The 19,040-nt window shown below is 44.5% G+C and overlaps 2 protein-coding genes across 4 annotated transcripts in view; both read left to right on the top strand.

Moving 5' to 3' along the window:
- nek1 (NIMA-related kinase 1) overlaps positions 1 to 8,613 on the top strand; it is a 40,688-nt gene extending 32,075 nt beyond the window's left edge. For all 3 annotated transcript variants that reach the window (XM_084307902.1, XM_084307903.1, XM_084307904.1), the window contains 4 exons: positions 1,863 to 2,224; positions 2,976 to 3,115; positions 3,952 to 4,084; positions 7,615 to 8,613. In XM_084307902.1, coding sequence (XP_084164028.1) covers positions 1,863 to 2,224; positions 2,976 to 3,115; positions 3,952 to 4,084; positions 7,615 to 7,628 — 649 coding nt within the window. In that variant the 3' untranslated portion in view covers positions 7,629 to 8,613. The remainder of the gene's footprint in view (positions 1 to 1,862; positions 2,225 to 2,975; positions 3,116 to 3,951; positions 4,085 to 7,614) is intronic.
- Positions 8,614 to 14,938: 6,325 nt separating this feature from the next.
- sh3rf1 (SH3 domain containing ring finger 1) overlaps positions 14,939 to 19,040 on the top strand; it is an 88,744-nt gene continuing 84,642 nt past the window's right edge. Inside the window, exons 1-2 of the mRNA XM_084307648.1 lie at positions 14,939 to 15,254; positions 16,282 to 16,802. Coding sequence (XP_084163774.1) covers positions 16,422 to 16,802 — 381 coding nt within the window. The 5' untranslated portion in view covers positions 14,939 to 15,254; positions 16,282 to 16,421. The remainder of the gene's footprint in view (positions 15,255 to 16,281; positions 16,803 to 19,040) is intronic.

Consider the following 19,040-nt stretch of genomic DNA (forward strand, 5'->3'; position numbering starts at 1 on the left):
CAGACTTATACACACACACACATCCACACAGACTTATAGACTCACACACATCTGCACAGACGTATACACAGACACATCCACACAGACTTATACACACATCCACACACATACATCCACACACACACACACACACACACACACACAGACACACACATAGACTTATACACACACACACATCCACACAGACTTATAGACTCGCACACATCTGCACAGACTTATACACGCACACTTATACACACAAACATACTTCCACACAGACGTATACACACACACATCCACACAGACGTATACACACACACAACACATCCACACAGACTTATACACACATACATCCACACAGACGTATACACACACACACACACACACACACACACACATCCACACAGACGTATACACACACAACACACATTCATACAGACGTATACACACTAGGGGTGTAACGGTACGTGTATTCGTCCCGCGAATTCACGGTACGGCCATCACGGTGCGGTACGCGCAGTGATACGAAGAATACGTCTCAGGCACAATGACAAGCGGACAGAATTAACAACAAGCGCACTGACACTCTGCACTCGGCTCTCCCCTCCTCCTCTCCTGTTTACTACAGCCTATTTGTCCCTAAAACAAAACCATGATGAATTAATTAAATGTTTAACACAGCAGGGTCATTACAATTTTGCAGTTTTCTTTCGTTTTCTTGTTCGCCCAATAACCAAAAGACACACGCGCGTGCGAACACACACGTCAACCTTTGCCAGCGGACCGCGGAGTCTCACAGCTGATCGGAGAAAAAATAAAAGCACAACATACCACCATATCATCTGAGCTCGTCTCCAGTTGCTGCTATTAAATCCAAAATATTGATAATCCTCTGCCATTGTTGTGTAACATGTCATCTGTTCTCTAGTCTTCTTCAGTCTCGGTTTCAAGTGAAGTTAAATCCTCTCTATAAGTGAAACTGAAACTAAGTTGTTGTTAAAGGTGCAGTAGGCAATTAATTTACTCTGTGGATGCCTGAACACAGAATGACACCAGTATCACTGACTACTACGGCAAGCCTATAGAATATTATTATATTTAATAATAATTATTATAATAATTATTATAAATATATAATAATAATTATAAATATTTTTTTCCTGTTGTACCGAAATCGTACCGAACCGTGACCGCAATACCGAGATACGTACCGAACCGTGGCTTTTGTGTACCGTTACACCCCTAATACACACACACACACATCCACACAGACGTATACACACACACACACACACATTCACACTGACTTATACACACACACACACACATTCACACAGACATATACACACACACACACACACACACATTCACACAGACGTATACACACACACACGTCCACACAAACTTATACACACACACACACACACATTCACACAGACGTGTACACACACACACACATTCACACAGACTCATACACACACACACACACACACACAGACATATACACACAGGCACACATTCATACAGACTTATACACACACACACATCCACACACACACACACACACACACACATCCACACAGACTTATACACACACACAGCCACACAGACTTATACACACACACACACATCCACACAGACTTATACACACACATCCACACAGACGTATATACACACACACACACATCCACACAGACATATACACACACATACACACACATACATACACACACACACACACACACTTCTTCATAATGCACATTGCACCCTGGAGTGTTCTAGTTAACACGCTGAATGCCTCTACTCAGTATGACAACATACCGCATGCATGGCTAAGGCTAGGCATGCTGTGTGTAATCGGTAGTGTGCTGTCCCTCCCTCAGCGCGTACGAGGATGAAGACCTGCGGGATCTCAGGGCCTCCATGGAGAGGCTGCTGCAGGAGGAGGGGGACTTCGACGGGAGCCCCCCCGAGGACGAGGCGGGGGACTTCAACGGGAACGACGAGCAAGAGCCTCTCGACGGGCGGGCCGCGGAGGAGGAGGAGGAGGAGGAGGAGGAGGAGGATGATGACCACCATGATCGGATGGTTGTGGATGACGAGGATGACGAGGAGGAAGATGATGAAGAGGAGGAAGGCTCCAACGGGAGCCCTGGTGACGAGGACGCTGGGGAGCCGCTCGCTAACGGAGTGGGTGGGGAACACCACAGCAGTGACAGCCAGCTCAATGAAGAGTGGCAGTCAGGTGAGACTGATGCTGGAGGAGCTGGTGTTGCTGTGTTCGCTGGAATTGTAATAGTGTTTCCCCTATTTGGACTTTAAAAAAGTATTTAAAAAGTCCCAAAAATAATTCAAAGGATTCTCCTCGGTGGCCCACATACGATTTCAGATAGACCCACCACAAACAGATTTCAGATGGACCCATGACTCACCACAAACGGATTTCAGATAGACCCATGACCCACCACAAACAGATTTCAGATGGACCCACCACAAACAGAATTCAGATAGACCCACCACAAACAGAATTCAGATAGACCCACCACAAACAGTTTTCAGATAGACCCAACACAAACAGATTTCAGATAGACCCACCGCAAACGGATTTCCCAAACTACTGAATTGGCACGTTAAAAATATTTCTAGTTTCACGTGCAGTGCACACATTCCTTTCGGTGGCCCGACTTAACCCACTCCAGGCTCTGCCCTCTTTTTCTTGATCCTCCAATCACTTCCCTCAAGCGACGGTTGTGATGGGAGGATCAAGAAAAGAGGGTGGGGTTTGAAATAGGTTAATTGAACTAAAGAGCCTGTTTGAAACACTGTAAGCATGCAAAGGTACTACATACTATGATAAAGAGGATTCAAGCCCCCCCCATCTTTTCTTGATCCTCCAATCACAACCGTTGCTTCCCTCAAGCAACAGTTGTGATTGGAGGGTCAAGAAAAGAGGGCAGGATTTGTGATGGGTTCATTGTTTTCCTGCTGGGCTGCAGATGTCAGTGATGAAGATGAGGAGGAGGATCAAGAGGCGGAACATCAGGACAGCATCTTCAGTCGTCTTGAGGAGCTGCGCTTCAACCTGGAGCAGCAGATTGGCTTCGAGAACTTCATTGAGGCCTACAATAAAATTAAGGTATGGGACCTTCTTATTTATTTATTGCATACCGCTAAATAGGGCTGTGAGGTATACCGAATATCAAGGTCTATATACCGTCATGGATGCATACAAAGGTATGGTATAATAATAATAATAATAATAATAATAATAATAATAATAATACATACTATAAGATATTTGTTCCCTTTTAGCATTTAAAAGGTACAAGGCAATAGACTATTTTAATGAAATAGCACCCTCCCCAGAGCAACAGTGGGGCGGCATGTGGTAGTCTACACCCTCCCCAGACCAACATAGGGCAGCATGGGGTAGTCTACACCCTCCCCAGACCGATGGTAGGGCAGCATGTGGTAGTCTACACTCTCCCCAGACCGATGGTAGGGCAGCATGTGGTAGTCTACACCCTCCCCAGACCGATGGTAGGGCAGCATGTGGTAGTCTACACCCTCCCCAGACCGACAGTAGGGCGGCATGTGGTAGTCTACACCCTCCCCAGACCGATGGTAGGGCAGCATGTGGTAGTAGTCTACACCCTCCCCAGACCGATGGTAGGGCAGCATGTGGTAGTCTACACCCTCCCCAGACCGATGGTAGGGCAGCATGTGGTAGTAGTCTACACCCTCCCCAGACCGATGGTAGGGCAGCATGTGGTAGTCTACACCCTCCCCAGACCGATGGTAGGGCAGCATGTGGTAGTAGTCTACACCCTCCCCAGACCGATGGTAGGGCAGCATGTGGTAGTCTACACCCTCCCCAGCAACGGCCAGGGGAGAATTGGCATAACGAAAATTGGGGGAGAAAAGGTAGAATGGCACACAAAAAGAGACATGACTGTATTCTTGTGTCTGAAGGCTATCCACGAAGATGAAGATGAGAACATCGACCTGGGCTCCAGCTTGGTCTTGAACATTTTGGGAACAGAGCACCAGCACCTGTATCCCAACATCCTGCACCTGGTGATGGCAGACGGGGCGTATCAAGAGGGTTGGTATTGAAATCATCTTGTCATGATCAATCATCATTTCCCTGTTTTCCCTCTGAAAAGCATCATTGGGTCTCATTCACCATAAGATTTCTCTTACGACAACCACCTTGGAAGGTCATAAGAGAAAGTCGACGACAATTACACCCGGATTCACCAACGCGTGGAGAGGCTGTCTTAACTCGCCAACATGATCACAGCTGCGATGCCCAGAATGAGATGCGTCACTCATTGACAAACTTGAACGTGCGTTCCCATTTACTTAATTTGCATACAGACACGCCTGTCCAGCTCATTATAATGCGAGGGCCATGTGGAAATAGAGGTTCGGGATTGCCCTGTATTCAACGGGTAGCAAGGAAGAAGTAGCACTAAGACAAAAATTTGTTTGATTGATCTTTTGTCCTAAGTCCGTTGGTGAATGAGACCCATTGTCCTCCCAACTTGATTTGAATCTCATCCTAAGCACAGATTCAGTGAACTTGATTTGAATCTCATCTTAAGCACCGATCAGTCGTCCAGGGTGTTGTTGTTTACTCCTCCTCTCTTTGTTCCGTTGTCTCCCTGGTTTCCCACAGCAATCCCTGCTTCTTTGTTTCAGCATCTCTTGTTTAAACCACAGACATGCATGTGTACCTCCTTTTAATTGTTCTGCTCAGGCAACTGTGCCGTCTAAAGTGTTTTTGTTTTTTTCAATAGTGGAGAACCGTGTGAGAGAGAGAGACACACACACACAGCGACAGGGATATATATATATTAGTGCCGTCAATCGATTAAAATATTTAACTCGATTAATCGCATGATTGTCCATAGTTAACTCGCGATTAATCTCATAATAATAATTAGTTTTTACCTTAAACAGATCTTTTTCAAGTTCCAAGTTTTAATACTCTTATCAACATGCAAGTCAACAAATGCTTGCTTTATGCAGCCATTTAACACAAAAGGATGACCCTCATGCATTGCAAATTTGCATCAAATTCAAAACCGAGTGATGCACAAAATAACTTAAAAGAAAATAATAATTTAAAACAATGAATAAAGTGTGCATGAAATAATAGGGGAAAGAAAACGTTAGGAACTTATTACATTCACCCACACAAGGGCTGAGTAATCACACACCCCCCCTCTCTCTCACACACACACTCTCCCAGCTCTCTTTCTCTCTAGCCCCTTACTCATCTCTCTCACCCCCCCCTCTCTCTCTATATCTCTCACACACACACACACACACACACACACACACACACACACACACACACACACACACACACACACACACACACACACACACACACACACTTCAGAAACAAACATAGTATCAATGAGAGCATCAATAATACACCTGAGTGAAGTCTAGTTAAAAAAAAAAAATTTAAGTTAATCGTGAGTTAAAAAAAATAGTGGCGTTAATAGAATCGGGCGATAACGCGTTAATACCGCGTTAATTATTATTTTTTTTTTTTAAACTTTATTTTTTAGCGTTTATCGCTTTTCTGGTCAAGCATGACCGACAGAAACAGGTTGAAATGGGATGTAGAGCAGGGGAAGACATTCTGAGAAATGACGGCGGGTCCGGGAATCTAACTCGTGTCCCCCAGATCCGTGACGAGCACGGTTTTCCCCGACGCAGAAATAGCGCCGAGATATGCGGTGAGCTACGGGAGCTCCCCCAATACCGCGTTAACTTTGACAGCCTTAATATATATATATATATAGAGAGAGACCGAGTGACAGCCCAGCCACACCAGCCGCGCGCGACCGACCGACCAGCGCTTCACTTTGGCTCCCATGTTAACGGACGTAGCTGTGCCCACCGGCCGCGCACGGGCTGGAAGCTATCGTTTTCGCTTTGGTTGGATTCAGAGGCGTGCGCCACGCGCATTTTCACAGAAATATACTCAATATCTGCATTATTACCACACATATAGATGTTGTTCAACCAGCTAATGTGTCTGTATGTTTCCCAATACAAATAAACCATATTACTATACTTTTTCAGGAGTACAGTCACACTGATCATCATTCTAAAATGAATTCTAACATTCTAATTAATTATATAATAACTGGTTATACATGCAAAATGGACAATAGAACACTGGAACTGGAAATCTTTAGAATAATCTTCAAACGGGGACTGACTTCGCAATAGACTAGGCATTTACAGCTGTTCCAATGTAAATGTGCCTTCCTCCGTGCACTTTGCTCTGAAGTCGGACTCGGTGTGCCTGGCCACGCGCCGTGAGAGAGACACGGAGAGGGAGACACACACACTCACAGAGTGAGAGAGAGGGGGAGAGAGTGAGAGAGACACACACATACAGAGTGAGAGAGAGACAGGGAGAGATATATATGGAGAGAGAGACACGGAGTGAGAGAGACACGGAGTGAGAGAGACACAGAGATAGGGAGAGACACACACAGAGAGAGAGAGAGAGAGGGAGAGAGTGAAAGAGACAGAGAAAGACAGAGAGAAGGAGAGAGAGAGAGAGAGAGAGAGGGGGCACAAAAGCAGTTTAATCTAATCTGCCAAATCCTATTCTCCCTCCTAACGCCCCTACGGCTTTACCCAGTCACGTAGGGACTAAGTAGATGTGAAACACACCCTTAAGACTGTCTGTCTGCCTCCACCTTCTGTGCCAAGTCAGGGCTGTCAGATGTGGGCTTGGGTGGATTGGAGGGAGGGAGGGAGGGAGCTAGGGAGGAGGAGGGAGGGAGGGAGCTAGGGAGGAGGAGGAGGAGGCTGAGGGCTCCACTGGAGTCTGACATATCTCCCTCAGGATGAGAGCAGAGTCTTCAGATGAAGCTCTTTGTCTCACAGAACTATTCCTTTTTATTACATTTTTTACTCATTTCCATTTTATATCAATTTTTACCTTTTTTTTTCTTTTCTTTTTTCTTTCTTTTTCTGTACGGTATGAGTGACGTCCTCTCCTCAGACCCTTTTCTCCAAGAATTATGAAACATGAAACATTCATTGAGCATTAGCAGCGGCTACATTTTGCAGCTGGTTTGTGTGGCCATTAATAACAGGAACCCCAACCCTTCTGCCTCCAAGTTTCACATGGTCCATGAACTTCTCTCTCAGACTTAATGAATAAGAATCTTCATTCAATCTTCATTCTACCTTCTTGTTCTTCCTAAATAAATTAGCCAAAAAGTGTGAGGAAATGCGCGTCTCTGGGGCTAATTCCGCTGTGTGTTATCTTAGTAAAGGTTTGTGTTGCCTAACACCCCCGCCCTTCCGCCATTCATGGCTGATCTATGCGAAAGCGCTCTGGGGTCAAAGTTCACTGCTGTCCTTGGCATCCCGAGTCATTAGCTCCTCTCCCATCACTTCAGATTAGGAGGGATGATTTGACCAATGACCCCAGAGGGCTCTGTGTATTCAAGCACTCAGCCTACCAGCTATCTACTGATTTATTCCTCTTAATAATATGATGTACAATCTCTCTCTCTCTCTCTCTCTCTCTCTCTCTCTCTCTCTCTCTCTCTCTCTCTCCCCCCCCCCCCCACCATCCGCCTGTTGTAGATAATGACGAGTAGTGGTGATGAATGCGACGAAGCTGCCGGCTGCTACGACAATCTGCTAGCCATCTGAAGTCTTCCCATGATGCACGGGGTCTGGCGGAAGGGTCTATGCATGAGGAGGGGTATGGGGCCACACGCATCTAAAAGTGTTTCAGGCACACTGGCATGATGAGTAACTAGTAACACTTACGACTGTATTTCATACTTAGACTTTCAGCACCTGGCGCAATGTTCTAACAGACATTATTATCCAGTATCACGTTTCTTATTAACCAAAGTTAACTGACTAGACATGGATGTCTGTGCTTATGAATTGTTTAAATACCTACACGCGCTGTATGCATTGCCACCTTTGCTGATAGCATCACGTTCAATGTGTTTCACGGTCCATTCAGAGTCGACTGTTTCAAGTTATGAGGCCGGGCGTTACACGTACAACTTACACTTATAAGGTTTAGTCTCAGTGTTCTGCAGATTACATCCTTTTCAGGACATTTAGGTGGTTACAGTACATGAACTGAAGTAAGCAACATCAGTGTATTTACTTGCCATGTACCAAAGTATCGTAATTGATCTCAAGCCTCGCCGACTTTTTTTTATCCTCCAATTGTAACGACGGCAACAGGGGAAGCAACCGTTGTGATTGGAGGATCAAGAAAATAGGGCGGGCTTGGTCAATTACGATACTCTAATTCAAGTACAGTGGAAACCATGGTAGACTTGCCAGCAGCTGCTGACCAAATTTCTTGGTGAAGCACAAAATTATTATATTATATTATATATTAAATTATATTTTTTATTATTATTATTTTATTAAATTTTAAAAAGGGAAGATTACATTTCATGCGAGAGTGGTGTGTGTTGCCATCATACTGTAGCAAAGCGGCTGCACGGAGCGCTGTTTGTGAGGTGTATCAGCTTGATATTCTGCACAGATAATTGTACAGATAAGAGAAGGTATGGGTATTAAAATATAATGGCTGTTTGATAATTAAGGACCTAATGTAAATATTTATATTAAATAAAGGTTGTTTTTCTTTTTAAACTGTCTTCATATTTCTCATTTATTTTACTACTGGATGGACTTGGATATTGGAACTAGATGCAGTGGTCTTTCGTCAAAAGATTGCAGTGGTTTCAAAACCATTTATTTTATGCTTTTCACAAATCTTTGCTGTGTGTGTGGTGACCTCTGGTAATGGCTGCTCTCACACAACACTCACCCAGATGCTTTTAAGAGACCCACTCAACCTCCTGTCAGGAAGCAAGATTTATATGTAGGAGCAGGGTTCCCTCTGGTTCAATACTGTAAATCAAGATGACCTCTAATGTTCTTAAATCATATTGGAGGTTAGGATGCCAGGGGAAGCCTTGGTGGTTTTCCTCCCGAGTTCAACCTTCGCTTGAGTATCTGGCTGCAGCATCCCCACTCTTAATATGCAGCATCCCCACTCTTAATATGCAGCATCCCCACTCTTAATATGCAGAATCCCCACTCTTAATATGCAGAATCCCCACTCTTAATATGCAGAATCCCCACTCTATAATAATTGTATCCAGTGTTACTAAATCTGAGTTAAAGTGCAGAAGTACACAAATGAGGACCAATACAGAGAATCCCTATTCTTAATGCAGAATCCCTATTCTTAATATGCAGAATCCCTATTCTTAATATGCAGAATCCCTATTCTTAATATGCAACATCCCCACTCCTAATATGGATAAAATGTAAGTGATGTTCCATCCCATTTGACCGTGTCATCTACACTTCTTTCACTCGTTTTAATGGGGTTTACAGGCCCGTCCCATGTTCACGGATGATATTGCATGCTTTCACTGCTTACATATTTGTAATGCTAGAAGAGCATGGAATAACCCCCCCCCCCCCCCCCCCACACACACACACACACACACACTCGTTTCCCTGTAGCCAGGCTCTGTTCCAGGACCACGGATGAGGAAGTAGCTGCTGTCGTGTGCCGCGCAGCGAGCTCAGTATTTATAGTGTAGTTGTGTTTATTTGTTTGGTTGTTGAATTTCTAATTTACAAATTCTATTTCATGCGCCGCTTTCTGAATTGCATTATGCTTAGTCGGCTGTTTTATCTTCGGCAGTGAATTACAAATAAGGAGTTGTGTGGTATTTACATGGAGGTATTCCGCCGCCCGTTCATTTTCTCAATGTAGGGGTGGAATTGGTTTCTGAAGGGGGTGTTTTCGGGCCTTACGGTGATGAATACATGATTAGGAAGTCAAATCTGGAATGTGTACAGAGCCATAGTTTCAAGTTTGTTTATTATTTGTCAGAACAAAATACAGAATACTTTATAATGAAATGCTTGTTTCTGTATGAGCCCCTGAGAGTGTGCTACATACAGTAAAAAGAAAGTAAGTAAAAAATAATAATAATAATAATTAACTCATTCTGCGCCACGGGTCGGGGCGCCAGAGAGCACTATTACGCCAGCAATGTAGGTCAATGGGGACGCTTTGTTCACTTGCGAGTGCTTAAAATATATCTTATATTCTAGAAATATATCTTATATTCTAGCTATGTGTGTAATACACCCGTCGATTGTCAGTGAGTTGCTTCCAGTCAACATGTACAAAACGGATTGTTTTTTCATCCGTACATTTCTGTTTTATACCGTTTTGAATATGAATATAGTTTTGGTGATTCTTAGTAATCCCAGGAAAAGACGCGATAATAGCCCTTTAGTGAAATACACTAAACACGTTGTAATTTTTTGCCTGATTATCTAATCATCCTGAAATCAATGCTAGATTATCGCTATTATCCTTCCTCATGCAAGAATGAAAAGAGCCTCGTAGCGCGAGGCTCCCCCAGTCCCCTCCTGCACCCAACGGCACACAGCCACACATACACACACACAGACAGCCGTGATCGGGGTAGAAAGAAATATCAGATCAACGCAAGATGTTATATATATGGTCCTTACCTGGTATCTGATGTAATGCAAAAGAAATAATCCAATTATCTGATCGCCATTCCAAATACTGCTCGTGGAGGTCCATCCCACATTACCAAGCGTTACACACTGACGGGCGGGCAGGGTTACTGTTCCATGCCACCGTTGTAAAGGCCTACCTCGCCTGAGTATTTAAACCCCGCCCGCACGGCTCGGATCGTCCCAGAAAAGAAACTACACCATTTCTAATGGAGTGCAATACCAGCTGGAAGGCGTAGGCAGCGGTATTTGCCCTTTTGCGAGCTCAGCACCAATCACGACTATACTCGTGATTGGCGCTGACCGGTCTGCGAGTTAACCCGACTATCATCGGGTCTGGCGTTGAATGAGTTAACACTTTGGGTGCCATGGGTTAAATTCATGATATACCATAGATTGCCAGCTCTATTTGTCTATGGAGAAGTACCCCTTCTTTGCATGGCTATAACTTTTTTAATTCTATTGCTACATTGCCATTATTAGGGCCCATTCAAAGTCCTATATGTATTGTTCATTGTGTAGCAACGTTAAACTTTTTCATTCACATATTCATAGTAAAGTATGGTCTAATGTATAAGTATGTTTTCATCTCTTTCTGCAGCTTTCTCCAGAACGTGATCTATAGCCCCAAATGCATTATATTGATGATGAAATACAGTTTGATGGCAATCGGGGCGATATAAAAAATTTCAATTGGACGTACTTCTAGAATGATCTACGTATGATCTGATGATGACCGGATGGGCGGGGGATCGTTTATAATTCCGTGGGCAGCGTTATATCATTCATCTAGTGTGGGTCATATGTTCATCATAACAGTTTATATGGAACTCGTTCGAAAATAACGCTGAATCTTACCGGATCTTCCTCGCGCCGTTGGACGATCAGCGTGGTGTAGACCGTTTTCGATTATGGGATGTTTATCCTGATGAACCATTTCCAGCTTGTATAATACTATATACGTCCAAATCATGTTGTTTATCGAGTTATTGGCAATTGATCGCTATATATTGTGACGAGCCAGAGTGCCGGCAGCCAAACCGAGTGCCCGGAAGTAATATGGCCGACCAGCACAACCTCCACAGCACTTCCTGTTTGGCGATTGCGCCGATCGGCCACCAGATGGCGCTCCTGAACCGCCAGAGAGCTCAGTGGGTCCTCCTGGTGGATCTCAGGCCAGCGGAGGGGAAATATGAATCCGATCACAGATTTTTGAAATATTGATATTAAAGACGCTGTAGAGCGTCCTTCGGCAACTTGAGCATGGCCGGGAATGATGCTGTAAAGCGTTTCCCGGCACACAAAGTGTTAAGAAGTAAAAAGTAGGTAAAGTCAATATACATATTGTTTTTATTTCTACTACTATCACACCGCTTTGGTTATCTTTATGTCATTAGATTGATAGATTGAAGCCATTTTAGTATTATTATTATTATTCACATTGATTGATTGAGAACATGGATCTGTATTTTGAGTTTTGGTCCATTGCCCTGAAGGTTAATTTCCATTTTGAAAGCCATTTTGCTACCATTCTACCCGTTTGAAAGTGCTTATTGGCGGTAAGTAGTTAGAACCCCAAAAGAAAGTAATCTATGATGTTAATTAAGGTAATTTCAACAACAGTCAATGCAATTGTTGAATAGTTTGGGTACATACTTTTTTTTACTTTGGATGTGGATGTGAAACTGAAGTGATGACTAATGAGTTTGAAGTGCTAACGGTGCAGTGATTGTTTCTCTCCACTAATGGGTCATGGTAGACATTTAACATCCTAACAAAATGTGAAAAAAGCCATTTTGTAATTTCATATTAAGGTAACAAGACTACGGAGCCAGAAAACCATGGGTGTGTTGATGTTTGAATAGTGCAACCAACATTAACAATACTACCTCGTTCCTAAAGGTTCCTGTTGAAACGCACTACTGTATGAACTAGCCATGAGATCAAAGGACGGATCATAAAATGTAATTAAAATAATGTTTAATAGGTTACTGTCTCACTCTCCCAGCGCATCTCTCCAGTTGACATTATCCTTGGAATGAAATTAATTCCGTTCTAGGTTCAGATTCCCCACAAGGCCCCAGGTTAGCTTGATCTCAACTCTCAAAGGAAAAATTACCCCACCAGTACAAGCATGCGCACACACACACACACACACACACACACACACACACACTTTCAGGCAGCATTCATTGACATTCAGCTATGGTCCCTAATCTAATTTGAAAGTAGTTTGCCTGAGGCTGAGGTAGTAAGTTTGAAAGTCTTATCAGAGGAATGCAAATAATGTATTAAGCCAAACGGATGTTGGCCGAGTATCTGTGCTCATTTGCAATTAACCTCCCATGCAATTTTTTCCCCTTATGTGCCTCATGTGGCCATGTCAGATTGTCATATTGTAAACAATAATGATATGCAACAGCAATCATCCAGGTAACAAACAAGGCATAGACCCCCCCCCCCCCCCCCAATGGTCTTGATTTATTTTTTGTTCTCCCATTTGTCACTTTTTCACGCCACACCCCTCAAGAGGATGCTTTGCTCTTTAGGCTACATGCAAGTGACTGTAGAGGGCATTACTATTGTCTGGTTCCATCCCTTCGGGGGGAAAACGGGGCACGTGTCTTGTCCTGTCCTCCTCTCCCCTGCTTCCCTCCTCCCTGTTTATAGGCAATAACACAGCTGTCACCTCCATCATCGTGTGTGTGTCTCCTCCGTCCCTCTGTATGTCTAACGGTAACACGGCTGCATGGAATAACCTTGTGTTTTCTTTGTTCTGACGGGGTCCTTGTGTAGGACTATTGCCTTACCTCTCAAGGGCTCACGAACGCTGCCTCTTTACATGGCACAAAATAATTCATAACCTGAAGCTCGTGAAACAGGCCTGGATGCGTATAATATACGATTGCGGCGGGGCAATAAATACACAAGGGCCATGCAGGAAAGGAGGGCATGGGGGTTATTGTCCCAGCCTAGGTTGTGAGTGGGAGGAGTCCTCTCTCTCCACAGCGATGAAATATGACCTGAGAGCTCCTGTCAGTTCCTATGGGATCACTGCTGACAGAAGAGGGACAACTCTATATAAATCCCCCCTCTTTATTGCTCTTTTTTTCACCCATCCTCACCCTCTCTCTCTCCCTCTCTTTCTCAGTATGCAGTGTCCTCTTCAACAAAAGTGAGATCAATATAAATCTTTTTTTTTTTTTGTAATTGTTTGGCAGTCTCTCATTCCTTACTCCTCTCCCTTGGGCAGCTGTGCATTTGCTGTAGAGGTTCTACTGGGTGAAAGGTTTGTTTCCTGATGGAGTCTTGTAATAAAAGCACCACCTTCTGAAAGTGCTCTCTATCTCTCACACAAACATGAAGACATTTATTTGTCTAGCTTTTCACACAAAAAGAGTGTGTGGAAGACATGTATTGTAGTTTGGTGGATGGACAGGACCATTTCTGTGTTGGCTCAGGAAGCCATGTCTGTTTTCTGAGTCGTTTTTGGAGCCACATTTTATGCTACGAGGGGAACATTTCCTAAACATTCTGTAGGGAAAGAAAAAGGTACTCAATAGTTGGGTTGTACTTTTACGACTGCATTTGCTCAGTCTGAAATACATGACTAATGGTCACAACCACCATCAACTACTTTTGGGGGCCCTACGAATTTATTTGGGAGGTTTCCCTCCCCCTTACCAGCCCCATCCAGATTGTTATTGCAATCCTTAGATTGAACAGAATATCAACACATGAAGACAAACGATTTCTTGAGGGGGTGGTGTCTAGGCACAGTGCTTGTGTTGCTTGTGGTCAACTAGCTGTGGTAAGGTATTCAGATTATGTTCTCTTGCCACATAGTTTATTAGGACCATATATTTTCAGGACCAAAGTCCTACTATCTTGGTAATAGCTATAGGTAATACTGCACAACATGTGTGTGTTGCTGCATGACAAATAAAGACGTCTTCTTGGGTATAACGTTAAAGGATAAATACATATTGTTTATTTGTTTCTTTGTGGCTGATTTTTGACAAGATGAGGCGATAAGCCTATGGTGTTGATGCGACATGCAGAAAGAGGGGTGCATGCAACATCTACGACTGTTCTCCTGTAGGGAGGATGTGCTGATTATACAGTACACACACACACTCTCTCTGTCTGTGTGTGTGTCACACAGAGAGACTGTGTGTGTGTGTGTGTGTGTGTGTGTGTGTGAGAGAGAGAGAGAGACACGTGTGTGTCTGTCTCTCTCTCTCTCTCACTCACACACACTCGCACACACACTGTGTGTACGCCCCGGCTGGGGCACAGTCTTGCACCCTCCCTCCCCTCTCTCTCTCCTGCATGTTCCATCAACACAATCGAGTAACGTTCGCAGCGATCATCATGGCGCTCGAGGACGGCGGCTGGAGTTCAGCTTTCCCGACACCGCCTCGCTTCCTGCGTGAATTTCTCTGTTTGTAATTACTCCAGATAGTGTGCAAGTCTCTAATACAGCCGCACGGGAACAACCTTGAACACCGAAAGCGAAACTATATCTGGGAACTACACCAATTGACCGCCAAAGACTCTGTAAGTAGCAGCCAGCAGCACATTCCAGCTAGCTGGCTAACGCGAGGCGAGTCGAGAGGGAGGACTGAGAGAGAGGAGAGGTGGACGAAGAGAGGACTCCTGTTTTCAAAGAGGTAACATGAGTTAAACTACGTTATTTTGTAGGCGAATGAGCACCAAGAAGTATACATGAATTACACCACACAACGAGTCGTTTCAGAAATCGACTTGACTCAACTTTCAATAAAATGGCATAAAAAAAAACTTCTAAAAGAACCGTAAAGTCAAAGTGTAAACATTGCCATATTTATGTAACGCGAACTCGAAATCGCAGCAATAGTAGTGGATGACTAAAAGTTCGCATTCAGTAGGTGACTGAATGCGAACTTTGTAGCGTTAGTTACTGGGCTGAAGTGAACCTGACACACGAGCAGTTCACCCAGTGTCACCAGGCTGCTGCCCTGCAGTCACGTTAGTAGCCTCCTCGGAGGACATGGAGTAAACTACACTTCAGACCCAAGTTACACGTTATCATTTTCACACTGGAGCATTTTTTTCAGATTAGAGTTTTGTTCCTTGGAGTGATAAACACTTTGCTGCCAGTGCGATGCATAATTGAAAATGGGGGACCCTGATGTAAACAAGACTAAAGTCTTTCTCTGGTCTGCATCCCCTTAACAATTGTATGTATTGAGCTGTACTGTACCCATTCTGCAATCTGTTTAATAAAGTTTTCAATCAATCAAAGGCTCAGTGTTGCACATTTCCCTATCTGATTGTTGACATCTAATGCTGTGAATTACAACACTTGTATTGTCTCTCAACCGAGGCATTATTGTACTTTGACGAATTGATCTCTTTGCACTATTAAATGGGTGATCGTTTTAAAAGAATATTGGGGCATTGTGACAAGTTTGTCCCCAGCAGTGTTATCAACTAGCCATTATTCTTCACATTATGTTCCATGTTGTTGTTGTTGTTCCTGGTGTGACTTTACTTTACCTAATACTGTCTTGACAATTGAGATTTTAACATTTATTGTGTTCCAGCACAAAGCAACTCTGCATAATTACTTCAGCCATAATGCCTTCGTCTGAATAGCATGACCTATTTCAGTGTTTACAGCTGAACGATTTGCATATCTTAACCCTCCGTTTACAGATAATGCAGGCGCCATGGCCATAGCCGAGGCATGGGAGTGACGTGACGCGGCTGGCCGTGCTTCCATAACAGAACCTTATCACACCACCACCACCACCATGTTTTCCCTGCTGAAGTAAGGAAGGGGAACAGGCAGATAAATGGATGAATCTGTGCTGTTGGACCTGCTGGAGTGCCCAGTGTGTCTGGAGCGGCTCGACGCCACAGCGAAGGTCCTGCCCTGTCAGCACACCTTCTGCAGGCGCTGTCTGCAGGGCATCCTAGGGTCCCGGGGCGAGCTGCGCTGCCCGGAGTGCAGGACGCTGGTGGAGTGTGCGGTGGACGAGCTGCCGAGCAACATCCTCCTGGTGCGGCTGCTGGACGGCATCAAGCAGAGGCCTCGGAAGGCCGGGCCCGGCGCGGCAGTCGCAGTCTGCAGCACCAACGGCACGGCGGGAGCCGGGGTCAGAGTGCAGGGCGGCGTGCCCGGACTCCCGGGTGCACAACCCCAGAGAGCGCAGGCCAAGAGCACCCTAGTCAGGGTTCGTATTCTCCGCATGCTTGACTATGGATCAGTGAGCGTGAATGTGTGCTTGAAGCCGGCCTGAAACAAAGCAGGGGGGAATCTGCAGGGTTTAAAAGCAGCATGTTGCATTACTACTAGCTCTAATCTTTGCTCCAGATTAACAGTTATCATAGTGAACCTAAAGCCAGCCAGCTGACCAGCGGCCCAGTATTACAAACGGCAGTGATTGAGAGCAGTTGATGGTTGAGCCAACCAATTATTCCACTATGGCTGCTGCTGATTGCAGTTAGCTCACTCAGCCTCTTAAGGAGGGTGTTTATGATTTCCTGGTTGCGGTCAAATGCTCAGTGCCCCAATCTCTCTTGCACGAGGTCCCTCTTGTGGTGTTGTTTTTGAGAGTACATGAGAAAGACAGGGTGGGGCGCGTGAGAATCGAGTGTTCTGCAGAAATGAAAGGACAGGCTATATTTATTCTGCAGCACTGAACAGTCAGTCAGGATATATATATATATATATATATATATATATATATATATATATATATATATAGTTGTAGAGTAGACACAGAGGTAGCCTAAATAATGTAATCCTATAATTCCTATTAGTCCTTGTCACTCTCTGGAACAATTTAAGCATCTGAGAGGAATCGCTCTCACTGACTGGGGGAGTGGGGAATAACCTTTTCTGATCCTTCCTTTCAGGAGCTCTGAGTGAAATGGGCAGGTTGACAGAAAATGTGTGGGTATGTTTTGTTGTGTTGAATGGGGTATGTGGAGGCAGACACCACATGTAAGATGAAACAGATTTGAACTCTTATCTGATTTCGAATGATCTCATTTTGACAGATGGTTGTCATGACAGTGCTTTTTGTGCTCTTAAATGGCACCTTTACCTACAATAAGGCCCAGCGTTTTTAATTACATACTGTCATATCGCTTACATTTCTCCCTCTAAAGGTCCCGGGCCTCTTTCTGTACTAATTGTGGTCCGTCACGTGTTCCTAATTATTGGTTTTAAAAATCGGTCACACCCAGGTCGGCGATAACAGTGTCTCTGTGGTCGGGTTGTAATGCTCACGCTTTCTGAAACTCAAGATTACCCCCGTTCTGTGCGTCATTGTTCTACCCTTTCTGAAACCCTATACCACGGGTGCCCACACTGTTTGGCAAGCACACTGTATGCTATAGTGGCAGTAAGCCAAAAAAAAGAAAAGCCATTGCACATTACAAGTAAACTATATATATAAAAAAAAAAAAAAAAGGTCTCATCAACATGCCTGTTTTATTCTTTGTTTGTAATGAACAAAATCTCTAAATTATACATAAGGTATTAAATTGGGCTATTTTACATTCACATGCAAACTATCTTCACACACTGGAACCCTTTTAGACCCCCCCCCAATGGACCGAAAACTGACGGAGGGCCAAATGGGCTCCACTTTTGGACGACCCCGCTCCACACGAAGGGTGGATGAATAGATGTCAAGGCGCTCTGGGTAGAATCACTGGAATGTCAGCGGTCTGATAATGTATCTGCCTAACCATGCAGGTACGAAGATCACAGACCCTGCTGTAAATCGCTACTTGGGGACTGGCCTCATTTACCGTAGTAGTATCACTTCAGAGGGTTTGGGCCCATTTCAAAGGAGTCTGTATCCTGCTGGAATTCCCCTCTGTACTGAAAAGGCCTGTTTGTTAAGAGATAAGAGGTGGGTATGCTCACAACTACGCTATTATGTTCTATGTTTTTTAAGATTCGGAATTGATTATGATCCCTATAGTCTAGCGGTGGAATGCACAATGTTGTGTTTAAGCCCCCCTCTCCCATTACACACACACACACACATACACACTTGCGCACACACACTCTAAACCAAAGTGTGTCCTCGCAGTGTGCATTATTGTGAAGTGTCTTCAAAAAGCCGTCTCTGATGGTGATTTCCCCGCGCATTTCCAATTCCGTGTGTAGCATTTCATGTCTTTTCTACTGTCCCATGGTACTCTGCTGAGGAGGGAGAGAGAGGGAGAGGAGGCGGCAGTGCAGGTGGAAGATGTCGGAACATAAAAGACTTGAGATCAAAGCTCTGGTTGTGTTTGCCTTGTCTGGTCTCTAGCCAGCCCAGGAGTGTTGCTCCTTGGGGACCGCTCGCCTCACCTCCCCTGGTCCCCACCCACCGGTCCGCTCCACCGCAATGATGACTCCCTCGAGTCGCCACCTACTTTCTTATTGTCCGCGACACAGTTTTCTTCTTCCT

This window comes from Notolepis coatsorum (assembly GCF_963971535.1).
Source record: "Notolepis coatsorum genome assembly, chromosome: 2".
Classification (NCBI taxonomy): domain Eukaryota; kingdom Metazoa; phylum Chordata; class Actinopteri; order Aulopiformes; family Paralepididae; genus Notolepis; species Notolepis coatsorum.